This window comes from Trachypithecus francoisi, unplaced genomic scaffold, assembly GCF_009764315.1.
Source record: "Trachypithecus francoisi isolate TF-2019V2 unplaced genomic scaffold, Tfra_2.0 Lachesis_group10, whole genome shotgun sequence".
NCBI classification, from domain to species: Eukaryota; Metazoa; Chordata; class Mammalia; order Primates; family Cercopithecidae; genus Trachypithecus; species Trachypithecus francoisi.
The window spans coordinates 115,190,202-115,207,898 of record NW_022681455.1 but is presented as its reverse complement, the minus strand read 5'-3'; the positions used below and the strand labels follow the sequence as shown (position 1 = coordinate 115,207,898).

The following is a 17,697-nucleotide window of genomic DNA, read 5'->3' as shown; positions in this document are numbered from 1 at the left end:
GCCAGGTTGGTTTTGAACTCCTGGCCTGAAGTGATCCACCCACCTCAGCCTCCCAAAGTGCTGGAATTACAGGCATGAGCCATCATGTCCAGCCTTGCCTTATTTTTAGAACTGAGTTCAATTTTAGTTTTTTAGTTCTGAAACTAAGTTCAACTTTCTGTGTGCCCACCACACAACAGACTCCATCTATGCCTCCTGTTCTGATGACTGCCTTCCCTCACTGCCCATTTAGCAGGGATGGGCTAAAAGTCATTTTCCCTTAGATGTCTGGACACCACTTCTGTGTCCCTATAACACACAACGGGGGATCTTCTTAGGTCTAAGGACTCAGACTCACAGGACAGGTCTAGGCCATACTTGTCATTCAGTTACTTAGAAGGATGTCCTGCAGAAAACACAGTGTCAGCAGCGCCAAACTTTTCCCTCCAGGGTGAGTCCTCACAGTCATCCAGGAGATGCTCTCTTTGTCAGAGCCATAGGTGCTGGAGAAAGTGGCTCCCATTAGGTGGGTGTGAGTCATCCAGGCTTAGAAGCCCATGACCTGCAGGAGTCAGCATCTCTGATAACAACTCTGCAGGCATGCCTTCCAGTGTTTCTGCAAGGGACATGTCAGTTGCTGTTTTTTTTTTTTTGAGGCGGAGTCTTGCTCTGTCGCCCAGGCTGGAGTGCAGTGACCGGATCTTGGCTCACTGCAAGCTCCGCCTCCCGGGTTTACGCCATTCTCCTGCCTCAGCCTCCCCAGTAGCTGGGACTACAGGCGTCCGCCACCTCGCCCGGCTAGTTTTTTGCATTTTTTAGTAGAGACGGGGTTTCACCGTGTTAGCCAGGATGGTCTCGATCTCCTGACCTCGTGATCCGCCCGTCTCGGCCTCCCAAAGTGCTGGGATTACAGGCTTGAGCCACCGCGCCCGGCCGTCAGTTGCTGTTTTAAGAGCTGCCACATCTGGGCGTGGTGGCTCACGCCTGTAATCCCAACACTTTGGGAGGTTAAGACAGGTGGATCGCCTGAGGTCAGGAGTTCAAGACCAGCCTGGCCAACATAGTGAAACCCCATCTCTACTAAAAATACAAAAAATTAGCAGCCGTGGTGGCAGATGCCTGTAATCCCAGCTCCTAAGGAGGCTGAGGCAGGAGAATTGCTTGAACCCAGGAAGCGAGGTTTGCAGTGAGCCTAGATTGTGCTGTTGCACTCCAGTCTGGGCAACAAGAGCAAAACTCCATCTCCAAAAAAAAAAAGAGAAAAAAGAAAAGAGCTGCTACATGGCCGGGCATGGTGGCTTATGCCTGTAATCCCCACACTTTGGAAGGGAAGGCAGGAGGATCAGTTGAGCCCAGGAGTTCAAGACCAGCCTGGGCTACACAGTGAGACCTCCCCCTCTTCAAAAAATTTAAAAATCAGCCAGTCATGGTGGTGCACACCTGTAATTCCAGCTACTCAGGAGAGTGAGGCAGGAGGAGGATGGCTAGAGCCCAGGAGGTCAAGGCTGCAGTGAGCTATGTTTACGCCACTGCACCCTAGACTGGGCAACAAAATGAGACCCTGTCTCAAAAAGTAAAAAAGAAAAATTGCTACAAAGCATTCCCATCAGCTGTTTACTGTGTAGTCCACTTACCCCCTTGATCCTGCCCAGAAGCTATCTAACAATCAGCAGTCATTTTTATTTTTATCAGCAGCAACATTACTAAGGGCCAGAGGTGACAGTCTACCTTTATCAGATTTCTAGGGGAATATAGCTAAGAAGTTCACTGAAAGTCAGATTTTCATACAGAAGAGGAAAAGATTTTGTGAACTCGGTGTCCATAATTCCCAAATGCTAAAAGAATTTTAGCAGTTTTCTTTGTCATCCATGGCTTGTTTTCTTTCTTCCAGTCTTATGAGTGTCAGAGACAGCCCTCAGTTAACAGCAGACAGGCCTTTTTTGCCTTTCAAATCTCTTTCCCCCTCTGCAATGGTCACATAAGTACTCCCAAAACAGTGTCCACTACTCTCACGCTCTTCATCCAGCCTGACTATAAGATGCGCTATTCCGCCTTTCACCCCTGGTATCCCGTATGGCGCTAGATGTCAGAGAATGTCGGTGCTCAGGAAATGTGTGAGCAAGTGAATGAATGAATGAATGAATGAAGATGGATGAGCCATCTAAGTGCCTTATCCCTTTTCTCACATTGCCCACATGGTACCTGGCTGAGTTAGGGGCTGGCAGCCTTCTGTACACCAATGGTGTCAATGGCAGGTGTGCATGGGACAAGAACATATGCTCTCACTGATTGTGCTGTGGTTTCTTTAAGAACACCACGTGACCACGCAGGGGTGGGGGGATGACTCACACTCGTCACACCAAAGCCGAAGGATCAGGCTGACCCCCCATAGGGTCAGATAGTATAGAGGGAATGCCCCTATGCCATTTTTCCATCTGCTTCTCTGGGAAAAGGTGAGCCAGGCAGTGGCTCTATGACACCTCTCCACTCTCACTGAGTGGAGTTCAGTCCTTAACTGAGAAACCCCTATATTTTAACATAGTCATACTAGCAACAACTACAACTTAGCAGGTCTCACCGGTGCTTTATAACCATTATCTCAAGTAATCCCCCCTGTCATCACCCCATATTATGGAGAAGAAATCTCTTTGTGTTTCTCTTGGTCACTGCACTATGTTAAGTTGAACCCATAATGTTAACCAATAGAGTAGCCACACAGACAGAAGTCACTACAGGAAATAAATCCCTAAAGTAAAAGACAATTCCCTGGCAATTGTGTGTAGCAACAATCCCTGCCCTTTACGCATCTACCCAAGATCTTGCTTGTTTCTTTCTGTCTCTAAGTTGCCTCTCTGTCTAGCTTGCAGGATTTGAGTTGAGGCAAACACAGACTTCCATCAGTTTGAAAACTAAGAGAGAAAAGACAGACAGAGTCAAATCTACAGCATATATCTCACCTCAGAAACTGGAAAATATATATCATCGATATGACGTAAAGTCTGAAATATACAGGTACATTCATGTTCTGGTACAGATTCTAACTCAGATGTGCATGATAGGAAAACCCAAATCAAACTCCTCCAAGGACCACCTAAACTCAACTCTGTTGAATTAAATTGGGTAGTAATCAAAAAATTCAGAGTTTTCTGGCAGTGGGTAGAGGGACAGGGGAAAGGGGAGACTAGTTATGGTTGTTCAGCTTCTTGGTTTTCTTTTAGCTTTGGAATCGTCCTCTGGGAAATCGTCACTGGAAGGATCCCGTTTGAAGGTAAAGGCTGGCTCAGCCAGTGCTGGGCTTGGGTCCCCTGCCAACAGACCAGAAACTCCCCACCAGTGCTGCCCCTGGCAATTTGTTGTTTAATGTTGGAACCGCCTGGGCTGGTCAGTGGAATCGTTGGAAGCTCTTGTTGTTTCCATACTCAGAGTCCCTAGTTCTGATGCCAGCCATCAGCATCCAGAGAGATGTACGAGTACCGGAGTAGTTTTTTGAGGCTCTCATGCTATCATTTCCAGGCTGTAATTCTGAGAAGATCTACGAGCTGGTGGCTGTGAAGCGGCAGCAGGAGCCGCTGGGTGAAGACTGCCCTTCAGAGCTGCGGGAGATCATTGATGAGTGCCGGGCCCATGATCCCTCTGTGCGGCCCTCTGTGGATGGTAGGGTTCTTTCTGGTGTAAAGAGCGTGAGCCCCATGCTTATTTCACATTTGTGAAAGATTTCCTTTTCACCAGCTCCAAGGCAGTAGTTTACCATGAGGCGTGATTTTATCCAGGGAACATTTAGCAATGTCTGAAAGCATTTTTGTTTGTTATAAGGCCAGAGTGTTAGGATGGGGTGCGCTACTGTCATCTAGTGAATAAAGGCCAAGGATGATGGTTGAGCGCAGTTGATCACGCCTGTAATCCCAGCACTTTGGGAGGTTGAGATGGGCGGATCATCTGAGGTCAGGAGTTTGAGACCAGCCTGGCCAACATGGTGAAACCTCATCTCTACTAAAATTAGCCGGCCATGGTGGTACATGCCTGTAATCCCAGCTACTCAGGAGGCTGAGGCACGAGAATCTCTTGAACCTAGGAGGTGGAGGTTGCAGTGAGCCGAGATCGCACCACTGTACCACTGCACTCCAGTCTGGGCTACAGAGCAAGACTCCGTCTCAAAAAAAAAATGTTGGCCGGGCACGGTGGCTCACGCCTATAATCCCAACACTTTAGGAGGCCAAGGTGGGTGGATCACCTGAGGTCAGGAGCTCGAGACCACCCTGGCCAGCATGATGAAACCTCGTCTCTACTAAAAATACAAAAATTAGCCATGTATGTTGGCGCATGCCTGTAGTCCTAGCTACTCAGGAGACTGAGGCGAGAGAATCACTTGAACCTGGGAGGCAGAGGTTTCAGTGAGCTGAGATCGCGCCATGGCTCTCCAGCCTGGGCAACAGGGCGAGACTCTGTCTCAAAAAAAAGCATGCTATTCAACATCCTACAATGCAGAGGACAGCCCACCACAGCAAAGAACTATCTGGCCCAAATGTCAATAGTGTAAGGGCTTCCAAAGGGCACTGTTTTATCCAAAGTGGTTTGGAAGGGCAGATTACTTTCCTCCTGCCTATTTCCTTCCTTTCTTTTTGTCTGTATCTGTCTATTTATCTTTTTTCTTTTTCTTTTTTTTTTTTAGACAAGAGGTCTCATTATGTTGCCCAGGCCAGAGTATGGTGGCTATTCACAGGCAGGATCATGGCACTCTACAGCCTTGAACTCCTGGGCTCAAGTGATCCTCCTACCTCAGTCTCTAAAGTAGCTGGGACAACAGGCACCACCACAGCAGGCATTATCTTGTTGTCTTTTTGTCTTTCTATCTCTCTTCGTTTTCTTCTCTCTTGCTTTATTTTTGCCTATCTTTCTCCTCTTTTCATCCCTCCTGGTCTGCCTGCCTTCCTTTTTTCAGCATCCTTGGGATTATCTCCTTGACGCAGACTTTTATCTCACTACATCATCAGCTGCTTCTCCATAGCTTCCTTACACTGTCTCCCTCCCTGGAAACATCTCTCTCTCCTATCCTAGACCTAAATCTCGCAGACTTTCCACAAAGCCCAGACAAAAAAGAGAAGGGGCCGGGCACTGTGCTCATGCCTGTAATCTCAGCCCTTTGGGAGACTGAGGTGGGCAGATCACTTGAAGTCAGGATTTCAATACCAGCCTGGCCAACATAGTGAAACCCCATCTCTACTAAAAATACAAAAATTAACTGGGCGTAATGGCACACACCTGTAATCCCAGTTACTCGGGAAGCTGAGGCAGAAGAATTGCTTGAACCCCAGAGGCAGAGGTTGCAGTGAGCTGAGATCATGCCACTGCACTCCAGCCCGGGCAACAGAGGAAGACTCGGAAAAAGGAAGGAAGGGAGGGAGGGAGGGAGGGAGGGAGAGAGGAAGGAAGGAAGGAAAGAAGGAGCCATGAGTCCAGACTTTTGAGGCGGCTTCCAAGAATGTTCTCTCTACTTACAGAAGTCTCTAGCATGAGGACTATTCTTCAAGGCCTTCTCACAGATAGTCTGTCGGGAAAACCTCTCACACTACCCGAGAGGGTCTCATCTGTCGTCTCTCCTCTCCCTTCATCCACATCCCTATGTTTCAGAATGAAAAATCAAAGTCACAGCATAGTTTCTGTCTGAAACTTTCTCTTTATCACCACAGAGCAGAAGTGCAGACTTAATGATGCTTCCTGAAAAATTGGTCTTTAGGTGGATGAGAAGCCAACAGTGATTTATACAATGCTGTCCTCCACTTTACTCTCTCCTCTGTCTTCTTTCTTCTTCTACCAAGCTCCCTTACGACCTAGAGTCCTCCTAGTGTTAAGGAATCTAACACCAGAGACTAATTCACACTAAGATGTGAGTTTACCCCTTCCTATGAGGTGTTTGTGTTTTAAAAGTTGATCAAGTAAGATAACTTTATATCACAAAGGCATGAGTGCTGATGGTGGTTTAGGCGCCAGCCAGACCAGGGGGAATGCAGTTTCTAAGCAACTATGCAATGTAGAAATGTCTTTGTGTTTCTAACTTGGCTCTCAGCTCCCTGCTCTGGTCTAATTTTCTGTTCATTCATCCACAGAAATCTTAAAGAAACTCTCTATCTTTACTAAGTAGTGTATCGAAATCTAAACCAAGGATTCCCTGGACAAGAAGCTGGCAGAGGCACAAATTGGACATCTCTCTCTCTCATATCCTTTGGTATTGAGTTATTTATGGGTGCAAGGAGTGGGAGCATTTCTCTGTTACAAATAGAAAATAATTCCAGTCATACAGGACACATCCCACTCCAAATGATATTTCCAAAAATATATCTCTGACAGTAATTTTGATAGATGGTTTGTCAAATGTATCTTTCTGGGTGTCCATACCTCTTGGCAATGTAATTTGCAGCTCCTCCCATCCACAAATGAAGTCTCTTTCCCCACCATTTGAATCTGGGCTGGCACTGGGACTTGATTTGATCAATAGAATGTGGAAGAATTGACTGTGTACCAGTTCCAAGCCTAGGTTTCAAGAGGCCTTTTAAATGTCTGTTGCAATGTTACCCAGCCATGAACATGTTGAGTGAGCATGCTGGAGAATGAGAGACCACATGAAGCAGAAACATGCTTTCCTAGCTGAAGTCATACTAGACCAACCAACATGGCAGCTAACACATGAATGAGGACAATCAAGACCAGAAGAACCACTCAAGCAGAGCCCAGTCCAAATTGCCCATTCACACAATCAGGAGCTAAATAAATTACTGTTATCTTAACACTAAGTTTTGGGATGGTTTGTTACACAACAGAAGTAACTGGGCAAACACTGTTCAATTCTTCCTCTTGCCCAAGGAATCAAGTACAAACTTCCTATTCAGATATCCATAGCCTTATGGATATCACCCATACCATAGTTTCCAACCTGACTTTCCAATCATATCCCAGAGTTCTCCTACCAGAGATTGCAAACTCTAATACCTTTAGGGCCTAGGAAGGAACCTAAATGAATGCTTTGTGCCTGGAGGGGGCTTTAGTGAACAGATGAGCAAGAACAGCATCTGCTCAACTCCAATCTAAGCTTTGTCACATAGAATGGGATTCCAACATTTCCAGAGCTTTTCATTTTGTCAAAAGAGCTAGAAAGTTGGATTTTTCTGTGATGTCCTTATTTTTAAAGGTTAGTATCTCATTAAACCTGATTTTAGGCTGGGCACGATGGCTCACGCCTGAAATTCCAGCACTTTGGGAGGCCAAAGCAGGAGGATCACCTGAGGTCAGGAGTTCAAGACCAGCCTTGCCAACATGGTAAAGCCCTGTTTCTACTAAAAATACAAAAATTAGCTGGGTGTGGTGGCCACATGCCTGTAATCTCAGTTACTCAGGAGGCTGAGGCATGAGAATCGTTTAAACCTGGGAGGTGGAGGTTGCAGTGAGGCATGATTGCACCACTGCACTCCAGCCTGAGCGACAGAGTGAGACCCCGTCTCAAAAAAAAAAAAAATTATTTTAATGCTGATAGGACAAACAAAATATGTCCATATAGGAGCTGCCAGATTTTAATCCCTGCCAGACTCAAACCTATGTTTGTGGTGCTTTCATTCTAGACTTTTTTTTTTTTTTTGAGACATAGTTTCACTCTTGTTGCCCAGACTGGAATGCAATAGTGTGATCTTGGCTCACTGCAACCTCTGCTTCCCAGGTTTAAGTGATTCTCCTGCCTCAGCCTCCCAAGTGTCTGGGATTACAGGTGTGCACCACCATACCCGGCTAATTTTGTATTTTTAGTAGAGACGGGGTTTCACCGTGTTGGTCAGGCTGGTCTCGAGCTCCTGACCTCAAGTTATCTGCCTGCCTCGGCCTCCCAAAGTGCTGGGATTATAGACATGAGCCACCATGCCTGGTCTCATTCTAGATTTCTTATACTTTTGTTCATGGTGTGTGCTTTGCCTAGGATACACTAACCCCTGCCTCTAAAGTTACATTTTTTTCAGAACTCATTCTAAATCATTCAACAGCAAATGTGCTAGCCATTGTTTCAATCACTGAGAAGGCAGCAATAAAAATACATTTGTATCTTGTATTCTAGTAATCATCTCTGATGAATACAATTATGGCTGATGATTATTATTATTATTATGAGACAGGGTTTCACTGTGTTGACTAGGTTAGTCTTGAACTTCTGGACTCAAGTGATCCTCCCATCTTGGCCTCCCAAAGTGCTGGGATTATAGGCATGACCCACCACACTTGGCCTTATTTTTTTTTTATCTTTTACTTATCCTTGATTTTTTTTTTCAAACCTAGAACATGTCTTTTTTCTGTAAATAAAAAATGCAGAAGAATATAAACTTAATATGATTCTTTTGTAGAACTTATTGGTAGGTATTACTATTTTCTTTCCTTCCTTTTTTCTCTTTTCTCTTTTTTTTTTTTTTTTTTTTTGAGGCAGAGTCTGCTGTGTTGCCCAGGCTGGTCTGGAACTCCTGACCTCAAGGGATCCTCCCACTTAGTCTGCTCCCAAAGTGCTGGGATTACAGGCATGAGCCTCCATGCCCAGCCATGTTTTCATCTTTAAAATCATTTGTTCTATTTACTGTAGAAGTTACAGTGAAAATTCTCCTTGGTAGATGAATTATTCATACTCTGGCAGACCCACAATTATTATAGGTGAATTTACTGTAAAACTGAGAAAGCTGAATTTTCAGGGCCTTTTACTTACACAGGATGCCTTCCAAGGCTCTGTACCTGATTTTTCCCAACACTTATGTATGAAAATTTCCAGATACACAGAAAAGTCAGTGCAATGGTACTGTGAATAACCATACACCTATCACCTAAACTCTACAACTATTTATTATATTTGTTTTATCACATACCTGTTTATCTACTTGTGCCTCTTTCTATCCATTAATCCATCCTAATTTTGTATGCACTTCATTCCTAAACACTTCAGCATTTATGCCATTAGCTGAAGTTTACCTCTGTATGGGCTTTTTTTTGGGGGGGGGTGTGGAAAGGTAAGTTTTTGCTGTGAAAAATTTGTGTGAAATGCACAAATCTTAAAGATAGCATTTAGATGAGTTTTGCCAAATGCATACATATGAGTAATCCGAACCCTATCAAGATAATGAACATTATGGCCGGGCGTGGTGGCTCATGCCTGTAATTCCAGCACTTAGGGGGGCTGAGGCAGGTGGATCACCTGAGGTCAGGAGTTCAAGACCAGCCTGGCCAACATAGTGAAACCCTATCTCTACTAAAAATACAAAAATTTGCTGGCCATGGTGGCACAAGCCTGTAGTCCCAGCTACTCGGGAGGCTGAGGCAGGAGAATCACCTGATACTGGGAGGCAGAGGTTGCAGTGAGCTGAGATTGTGCCATTGCACTCCAGCCTGGGTGACAAGAGTGACACCCTATCTAAAAAAAAAAAGTTCCAGAGCTAAAAAAGATTATTCATATGGCACAAAGTGATCTACTAGTCCAAAGTTCAAAAACATTTTAATGAAGTCCATTTATATATATTTTGTTTGCTTTCCAATGGAATACTATGTTTATTGAGGCAAAATCACATTATTTTTAGTTCTTGGAGTCAACAAGCATACACAAATGTTCTTCAACACAGTTATTAAAAATACAAGACCAAGTTGAATGTGCCAAAGAGATACCACTCAGTTGGGTTTTCTAGAGCCATCAGGAAGAAAATTAGAGAAGGGATTTACGTGGTTGGTTTCCATAGCTTGATAGACCAAACACAAAAAAAACTGCCACAACAACAAACAGCAGAATTTTTATCCATACGGGAATGGAGCATCCCTTTTTTTTGTATTTTCTCACTTGACATCTGTCAAGGGAACATACTTACGAACATATTTAGATGAAAATGACTCCTCCATCCTGAAATCACTGAGTTCTAATGGCCGGCCTGGAGCTCCTTTGATTGGTCTGCGGCAATTAGCACTAATTCTTGTTGGTGTAGCTGCTTCACAGGGGAACGTTTCCTTAGGAATATCCCTTTCTACTCTTCTTTCCTGTGTTTTTTCTCTCACTTCAGCCCTTGTCAATGGTTTATTTGGTGTTCTTCTGGGTATGTCTGATAATTCAGTGACTGGCAGAATAGGAGATGCATGCTTGAAATTTCCATTCACCCTATTGACAACTAAGGATTCACTGTCTGAAGCCATTATAGTTTCAGCTATGGGAGTACTCGCTGAAATTACTGCACCATCTATACGAAAATATTCTGAAGTGTGCACCCTTTTCCTTGAAATTCTTCTTGACTCTCTTGTAGATTCCCTAGTTAATAATGCCTGCAGAGGTCTGCCTTTGGGAGATCCACTTGTTCATTCAGTCCCAGTTATTCCAGCTTGAGAATAGCTCTTGTTATGCTCAACTCTTCTTTGTTTGAGGGTTACTGGAGTCTTTGTCCTTCAGCCGTTCTCTCTTCTCAAGCTTGAGCTCTATTTTAGGGTCTTCTTCATTGTCACTATATCTGTCAGAATCATTACTTCCATTCTGCCTTGTATTTTCTGCTGAAGAAGAAATTGTCGGCAGAGGAGAAGATCTTGATTCTGTTCCTTGCTCCCTCGCTTTCAAAAGCTTTTTCTCACATAGCTTCCTGGTTGTTCCCACAATAGGACCAGGATTCACTCCGTATTTCACAAGCTGATCCAAAAGATCTTCATTAATGAGTTCTGTTACATCTAGATCGTCTTTATCATCTTGTCTGGGTTTATCAGTTTTCTTTGTGGCTTTCCTGTCGGCGGCCGGCCCGGAGCCGAGACAGATGTGGGCTCGCGCTCCTCGTAGCTGGAGAATTCCGGGGGCCCGTTGCTGTTGGCGCTGGTGGCGAGCGGCGGCCCTGCCAAGTGATTTGAGACTGTTTAGTAGCTCAGATCCATTACAGCTGTTTGAGATTGAAGAGATTGTGTAGGCAAAGTCTTTTGCGTGAGCTCTTCAACCCCATGAGAGCATACATACGAACTGGACTGTCCTACGCCTCTTTACAGGCTCCGAAATTCAAAATATTAAAATATTTAGAAATTATTCGATTAACTACTATCCTTTGGATACAGATAACTCCTTCACTAAAGCGTTAGGGACAAGCAGCAGGAGTCACAGTTTTAATATTTTCATCTCCATTCCTAAATGGATCGAGAAATCATATAACTTTCTCCCGCCAGAAAGTTCAAATAAAACGCGCTGAAAAAAAAAAAAAAAAAAAAAAAAACCCTTTTATTTTTCCGGGGCGGGCACAAGGTGACGGACGTAGATTGCTGCCAATTGTAGGAGGCTTCCTCGAGAGCGGTCCCGCCTCGTCAGTTTATGAACAACTAGCCAATGAGAGCGCCGCTGGTTCAGCTAGCGGGGACCCATTGAAGAAGAAGAGTGAGTATTGGCCACAGCCTAGGGCTTCTGTCCAATAGGAGCATACCTGCAGGCGGCTCTGGCGGGAGCTTCAGCGGCTCCGGAAGTGGCCGTTGGCGTAGGTGCATTCGGAGTTCTGCTGTGGTAACTAGAGAATCTTCGGTGGGCTCGCGAGCCAGGCCGCGGCCTACTGGTTTCAGGTGAGGAGGGTTCTTGCTTCTCCCCAGGCCTTGGGCCTCTAACTCCGGGATAAACTTCCCCACCCCTGATTCCTGGATTGGGGTCCAGGAGACACCCCACGAGGTGGGCTGCACGCGGGCTTGGAACCCGGCAGCCTGAGAGGATTCGGGCCCTCGGGGCGACGCCAATGGTCGGGTCTGAGGAGCCCGAACCCTAGCGCTTATCTGGGTTGCTGGGCGTTGGGGGCTGGGCAGGCGGGAGCTCGGGGCGATGACGGAAGGAGCCGAGTTCGCTGCTGCGGGGCGTGCCCTGGCCAGGGTGGGAGGTCGCCCGGCCCTTCCCCCGAGAGCCTAGCCTCGGGCTCCTCAGCGGCGATGCCTGCGTCCGCTCTGAGCTCCGTTACTTCATCACTTTAAAGTTGACGGAAGAACTGCATTTTTAATTTCATCATGGAAACTGTGTCGTAAAGACTTGTATTATCCCTATTTTACAGGCGAACAAGTTGAGTCGAGGTTTCCCCATGTAGTAAAAGAACAGGGATTTAATATTTCTTTCTCTGTCTCTGTCCCCCTCTCTCTCCCCCTCCCCCACTCTCCCCCCCTCCCCCCCTCCCCCCCCCCCCCCCCCTCCCCCTCTCTCCCTCCCCCTCCCCCTCCCCCTCCCCCTCTCCCCCTCTCCCCTCTCTCCCGCTCCCCACCTCTCTCCCCCTTCCCCTCCCCCTCCCCCTCTCTCCCTCCCCCTCCCCCTCCCCCTCTCTCCCTCCCCGTCCCTTCCTCCCTCCCTCCCTCCCTCCCTTTTTCATGTTAAAGAGACTAAGTCGAAGTCAAGCCGGGCGCAGTGGCTCAAGTCTGTAATCCCAGCACTTTGGCCGAGTCAGGCAGATCACCTGAAGTCGGGAGTTCGAGACCAGCCTGACCAACATGGAGAAACCCCGTCTCTACTGAAAATACAAAATTAGCCACGCTTGGTGGTGCGTGCCTGTAATCCCAGCTACTCGGGAGGCTGAGGCAGGTGACTCGCTTGAACCCGGAGGCAGAGTTTGCTGTTAGCCGAGATCACACCATTGCACTCCAGCCTGGGCAACAAGAGTGAAACTCCATCTAAAAAAAAAAAAACCTAAGAAACGAAAGGAAGTCTCCCTCTTGCACCCAGGCTGGAAGAGCTCACTGCAGTCTCGAACTCTCAGGCCCCAGGCCCCAGGGATCCTCCCGCCTCTGCTTCCCACGATAGATGGGACCACAGGTGCTCACCACCACGCCCGGCTCATTGTTTTATTTTTCTTTCTTTCTTTTTTTTTTTTTAAGACGGATTCTCATTCTGTCTCCCATGCTGGAGTGCAATGGCCCGGTCTCGGCTCACTGTAACCTCTGCCTCCCGGGTTCAAGCGATTCTCCTGCCTCAGCCTCCGAAGTAGCTGGGATTACAGGAATGTACCACCACACCTGGGTAATTTTTGTATTTTTAGTGGAGACGAGGTTTCACCATATTGGCCAGGCCAGTCTGGGACTCCGACCTCAAGTGGTCCGCCCTCGGCCTCCCAAAGTGCTGGGATTACAGGTGTGAGCCACCGCACCTGACCTGTTCTATTTTTCTTTTTCGATAGAAATGGGAATTTCACTGTGTTGCCCAAGCTGGTGTTGAACACCGGAGCATAAGCGATCCATCCGCCTGGGCATCCCAATATCCAGGGATCACAGGCGTGACCCTCCTCGCTGGCCAGAGCAAAGATTTGAACCGAGGTTGGCCCGACTTCCCCCGCCCACCTCCTCTCAACCTTTAATTGAGGGGCTTTCATCCTGCCTGTTGTGGGCATTGATTGAAACCTGAAGAATAAAGATGACAAGTCTGAGGTTAACGTTTTGAACCCCGACGCAGCACACATAAAAAGAAGCATTTGTGTGACATGCTCAAGGTTTGGGGTGCACAGCCCGTGGTCTCTTGCTCTGGGCACCTCCGACTGGCCTACAGTGGTTAAGAAGCTTCGGCTCCAGAACCACACCGTTCTATAGAACTTCGTGCGACAAGGAAAATGTTCTCTATTTCTGCTGTCCAGAATGGGAGCCACCCGCCCTATGTGGGTCTCTAGCACTTGAAATGTGTCCTGCGCAACAAAGGAACTTTCTTTCTTTCTTTTTTTTTTTTTTGAGACGGAGTCTTACTCTGTCTCCTGGGCTGGAGTGCAGTGGTGTAATCTCGGCTCACTGTAACCTCCACCCTCCAGGTTCGGGGGTTCTTCTGCCTCAGCCTCCCGAGTAGCTGGGACCACAGGTGCATACCATCACGCGTGGCTAATGGTATTTTTTGTAGAGACGCGATTTTGCCGTGTTGCCCAGGCTGGTCTCCAACTCCTGGTCCTAAGCTACCTGCCTCAGTCTCCCAAAGTGCTGGGATTAATAGGTGTGGGCCCCAGCTCCTGGCCGAACTTGATTTTTATTTAATTTAAATAACCATATGGGAGTAGACAGTGTGGCGGCCCCTTAGATTCTGCTATTTTTAGTCTGTTTCTACCCTTTGTCTTCCTGAAGCCTGAGTTGCTTAATGTCTCTTAAGTACATCTACGCAAGTAGCTTGGGTCTTATGTTGTGACACACAATTCTTGGGAGACTGTTGTTGTACCTTAGAAACATATTAAAAGCTTTTAGTTAGCCAGCTGCAGTGGCTCACTCCTGTAATCCCAGCACTTCGGGAAGCTGAGGCAGGAGGGTTGCTTGAGCTGAGGAGTTCAAGACCAGACTGGGCAACGTGGGAAACCCTATCTATACAAAAAATGTTTAAAACTTAAAAGTATCTCACATCGTTCAGTTTGCAGACTTTCTTTCCCATTTATTTTCACTACTGCACCACTCTCCATCCTGTGGAGGCCGTGCCAGGCCTGCTCTGGTGATTTTAAGAAACTTGACTGTTGGCTGGGCGCGGTGGCTCACCCACCCAGCACTTTGGGATGCCGAGGCAGGCGGATCACCAGGTCAGGGGATCGAGACCATCCTGCTAATACGGTGAAACCCTGTCTCTAACACAGAAGAAACTCCTTACCAAGGCCCATGGGCCTTTTAATGATGGTGTCCTGTTCATCAGTCAAACCCATGCTCGTCAGGGACCTATTATGCACTGATTTCCTTCTGAAACGTCCTTGGCTCTTTGCAGAGCCAGTTTCTTTTAATCCTTCACGCCTCAGCCCAGTTTTCATTCTTTAAAAGACTACTTCCCTCAGAGTTGTGTCTTAGTTGGTCCTCCTTGTCTCCTCAACCCCAAACATCATAATCTATAATTTTCTCATGTATTCGTTTATTGACATCTTACTTGCTAGAATGTTAACTCTGATACATGGGGTCTTGTTTTTGCCTCTAGGGTGTCTGCATAACAGTCAATACTAGTTGAACTCACATTTCCTGGTAAGTCAGATGAAAATAAAAGCACGTGCCTTAATTCACAAAGTAATTGAGAGGATAAGTTATACTGATATACTTTAAAAACTAGATGGTAGAGAGGCACAGTGGCTCAGTCCTGTTGTCCTGGTGCATGAGGAGGTGAGGCCAGGCGTTCAAGACCAGTTTGGGCAACATAGTAAGCCTTCATCTATATGACAACAAAAAAAAATTTTTTTTTAATTTAAAAGCTAGGTGGTAGTTTTCAAAATGATGTAATGGAATTAAAGATAGGAAACATGAACATAGGTGCTTAATATTTGTTGAGTAGGCGAACATGATGGAATTAGAGATGGAAAACAAAAATGAAAGGGATAGGATAAAGTTTGCTTAGCCTTTTTGGAAAAATCAGGTAAATTTCCATTTTGAGTTAGTAACTCAGTTAATTTTGCAAGTGTAAAAAATGTCCTTTCTCTCTTTGTCCTTTATAGATCTTTCTATTTTGGAAGATACTACTATGATCACAGGACTTCATGTTTTCTAAGGACAAACTGGAAACTGGTTATAAATGCTTGTTATAGAGAAGAAAGTCCATTACCAAACACTTCTGACTTACAATTTAAATAGTTAAAATCTTCTCTTGAAGCTTCTCAGTCTTGCTAAGAATGATATTAAGCATAAAATCAGAAAGATTAAATATGATTCTGTCACCTACATAGCATGTTTTATCTATTTTATTAATACTTTTTGCAAATAATTGTTTCCCTAGTGATGGCTCATGAAGCAATGGAATATGATCTTCAGGTACAGTTAAATCATGCTGAAGAACAGCCAGCTTCTGCTGACGTGGCCAGCAGCCAAGGGGGACCAGCCCTTCTCCAGCCTGTTCCTGCTGATGTGGTCAGCAGCCAAGGGGGACCACTCATCCTCCAGCCAGCTCCTGCTGAAGTGATTGGCAGCCAGGTGACACCACCCCTACTCCAGCCTGCTCCACAACTGTCTATTGACCTGACAGAAGTGGAGGTCTTGGGAGGAGACAATGTGGAGAACATCAATCCAAGAACTTCAGAACAACATAGGCAGGGATCTGATGCTAATCACACCATGGGAGCATCTTCATTGCATTCAATGACCAACTTCATCAGTGGACTGCAGAGACTTCATGGCATGCTGGAATTCCTGAGACCTTCATCTTCAAACCACAGTGTAGGGCCAATGAGAACAAGAAGGAGGGTATCTGCTTCACGGAGGGCAAGAGCCGGAGGGTCTCAGAGGACAGACAGTGCCAGGTAAATCAATATATGAATAAGTCTGTGATCATTGCTGTACTAGGAATTGTGAAACTGAGGCTCTGCCATTCAAGGACTGACAGTGTGACTCTTGGCAAGTCAGATAACTTCTGACCCCCAGTTCCTCATAAGTCAGATGGAAATAAAATTGCTTGCCTTACTTCACAAAGTAATGAGGGGATAAGTTAAACGATTGTGCCTTGAAAACTAGGTGGTAGTTTGTTGGCAATCTTTGTAGAGATTGGCTATTCTTCAGATTGTGTCTTGTACACCAAAAACTCTTTCTTCACTTGCAAATCTACTCTACTCACCCAAATTCATTATTCACTGGCATTCCACCGAGAGGCACAATTAATTAATTTTCTTTCATAGTCTTGGTTTGAACTTGCCTCTTGAAGGGCTTAGCTGTCAAGTCTTAGTAGGGTTGTTATGAAGAATAACAATGGCCTGTACCGTGTCTGTTGTTTTTTGTTTGTTTATTTGTTGGTTTGTTTTGAGACGGAGTCTCACTGTGTCGCCCAGGCTGGAGTACAGTGGTGCGATCTCGGCTCACTACAACCTCCATCTCCCAGATTCAAGGGATTCTCCTGCCTCAGCCTCCCGAGTAGCTGGCATTACAGGCGCATGGCTCCACCCCCAACTAATTAAACCTGTCTGTTTTTTTAACTTCTTACTTTACTTAAAGTATTTTATTTCACATTTGAAATGTCTTCTCAGTGTTTTCAATATGTTTAGAAATACAATTCAACTTCTAATTTGTATGTGAAGGAAACTTGTACCCTGAGAGAGAGCTTTGTTCAGGGTCTCATAGCTGTAGCATAGAGGAGTTAGCATGGGTATTGGAACCTGGATCTGCCCTGTTTTCTACACAGGCAGATAGATGGAGGAAGCTTCCATCAAATCCCTTTGTTTTCTCTTTCTTCTTCTTTTAATTATTATTTTTGAGACAGGGTCTCACTGTGCTGCCCAGGCTGGAGTACAGTGGTGCAATCACACACAGCTCACTGCAGCCTCGACCTCCCCAGGCTCAGGCGATCTTCCTACCTCAGCCTCTTGATTAGCTGGGACTACAGGCATACACAACCATGCCGATGTTTTCTAACACTGTGAAAATGCTGAGATGGTACTAAAAAGTGGTAGCTAGGTCGTGCATTACTCATGTTTTTTTTTTTTTTTTTGAGGCGGAGTCTCGCTCTGTCGCCCCGGCTGGAGTGCAGTGGCCGGATCTCAGCTCACTGCAAGCTCCGCCTCCCGGGTTTACGCCATTCTCCTGCCTCAGCCTCCCGAGTAGCTGGGACTACAGGCGCCCGCCACCTCACCCGGCTAGTTTTTTTGTATTTTTAGTAGAGACGGGGTTTCACCGTGTTAGCCAGGATGGTCTCCATCTCCTGACCTCGTGATCCGCCCGTCTCAGCCTCACAAAGTGCTGGGATTACAGGCTTGAGCCACCGCGCCCGGCCACTCATGTTTTACAAATGAGGAAGCCGATGGGATAATTTGTGATTTGGTTGTG

At 46.1% G+C, this 17,697-nt stretch overlaps 2 protein-coding genes and 1 pseudogene across 10 annotated transcripts in view; 2 read left to right on the top strand and 1 right to left on the bottom strand.

The window, feature by feature from the left end:
- MLKL (mixed lineage kinase domain like pseudokinase) overlaps positions 1-6,767 on the top strand; it is a 31,385-nt gene extending 24,618 nt beyond the window's left edge. For 7 of the 8 annotated variants that reach the window (XM_033219010.1, XM_033219006.1, XM_033219011.1 and 4 more), the window contains 4 exons: positions 2,840-2,991; positions 3,198-3,247; positions 3,493-3,633; positions 6,084-6,767. In XM_033219010.1, the coding sequence (XP_033074901.1) occupies positions 2,840-2,991; positions 3,198-3,247; positions 3,493-3,633; positions 6,084-6,118 (378 nt within the window). In that variant the 3' untranslated portion in view covers positions 6,119-6,767. Of the gene's footprint in view, positions 1-2,839; positions 2,992-3,197; positions 3,248-3,492; positions 3,634-6,083 lie in introns of those variants that run through there. The other variant, XM_033219007.1, reaches the window with a different exon arrangement.
- Positions 6,768-9,607: 2,840 nt separating this feature from the next.
- On the bottom strand, positions 9,608-14,615 carry LOC117088618 (annotated as a pseudogene).
- The window catches only part of RFWD3 (ring finger and WD repeat domain 3), a 44,613-nt gene continuing 38,263 nt past the window's right edge, over positions 11,348-17,697 (top strand). The window contains exons 1-3 of one of the 2 annotated variants that reach the window (XM_033219005.1): positions 11,348-11,550; positions 13,134-13,269; positions 15,665-16,184. In XM_033219005.1, coding sequence (XP_033074896.1) covers positions 15,667-16,184 — 518 coding nt within the window. In that variant the 5' untranslated portion in view covers positions 11,348-11,550; positions 13,134-13,269; positions 15,665-15,666. The remainder of the gene's footprint in view (positions 11,551-13,133; positions 13,270-15,664; positions 16,185-17,697) is intronic. The other variant, XM_033219004.1, reaches the window with a different exon arrangement.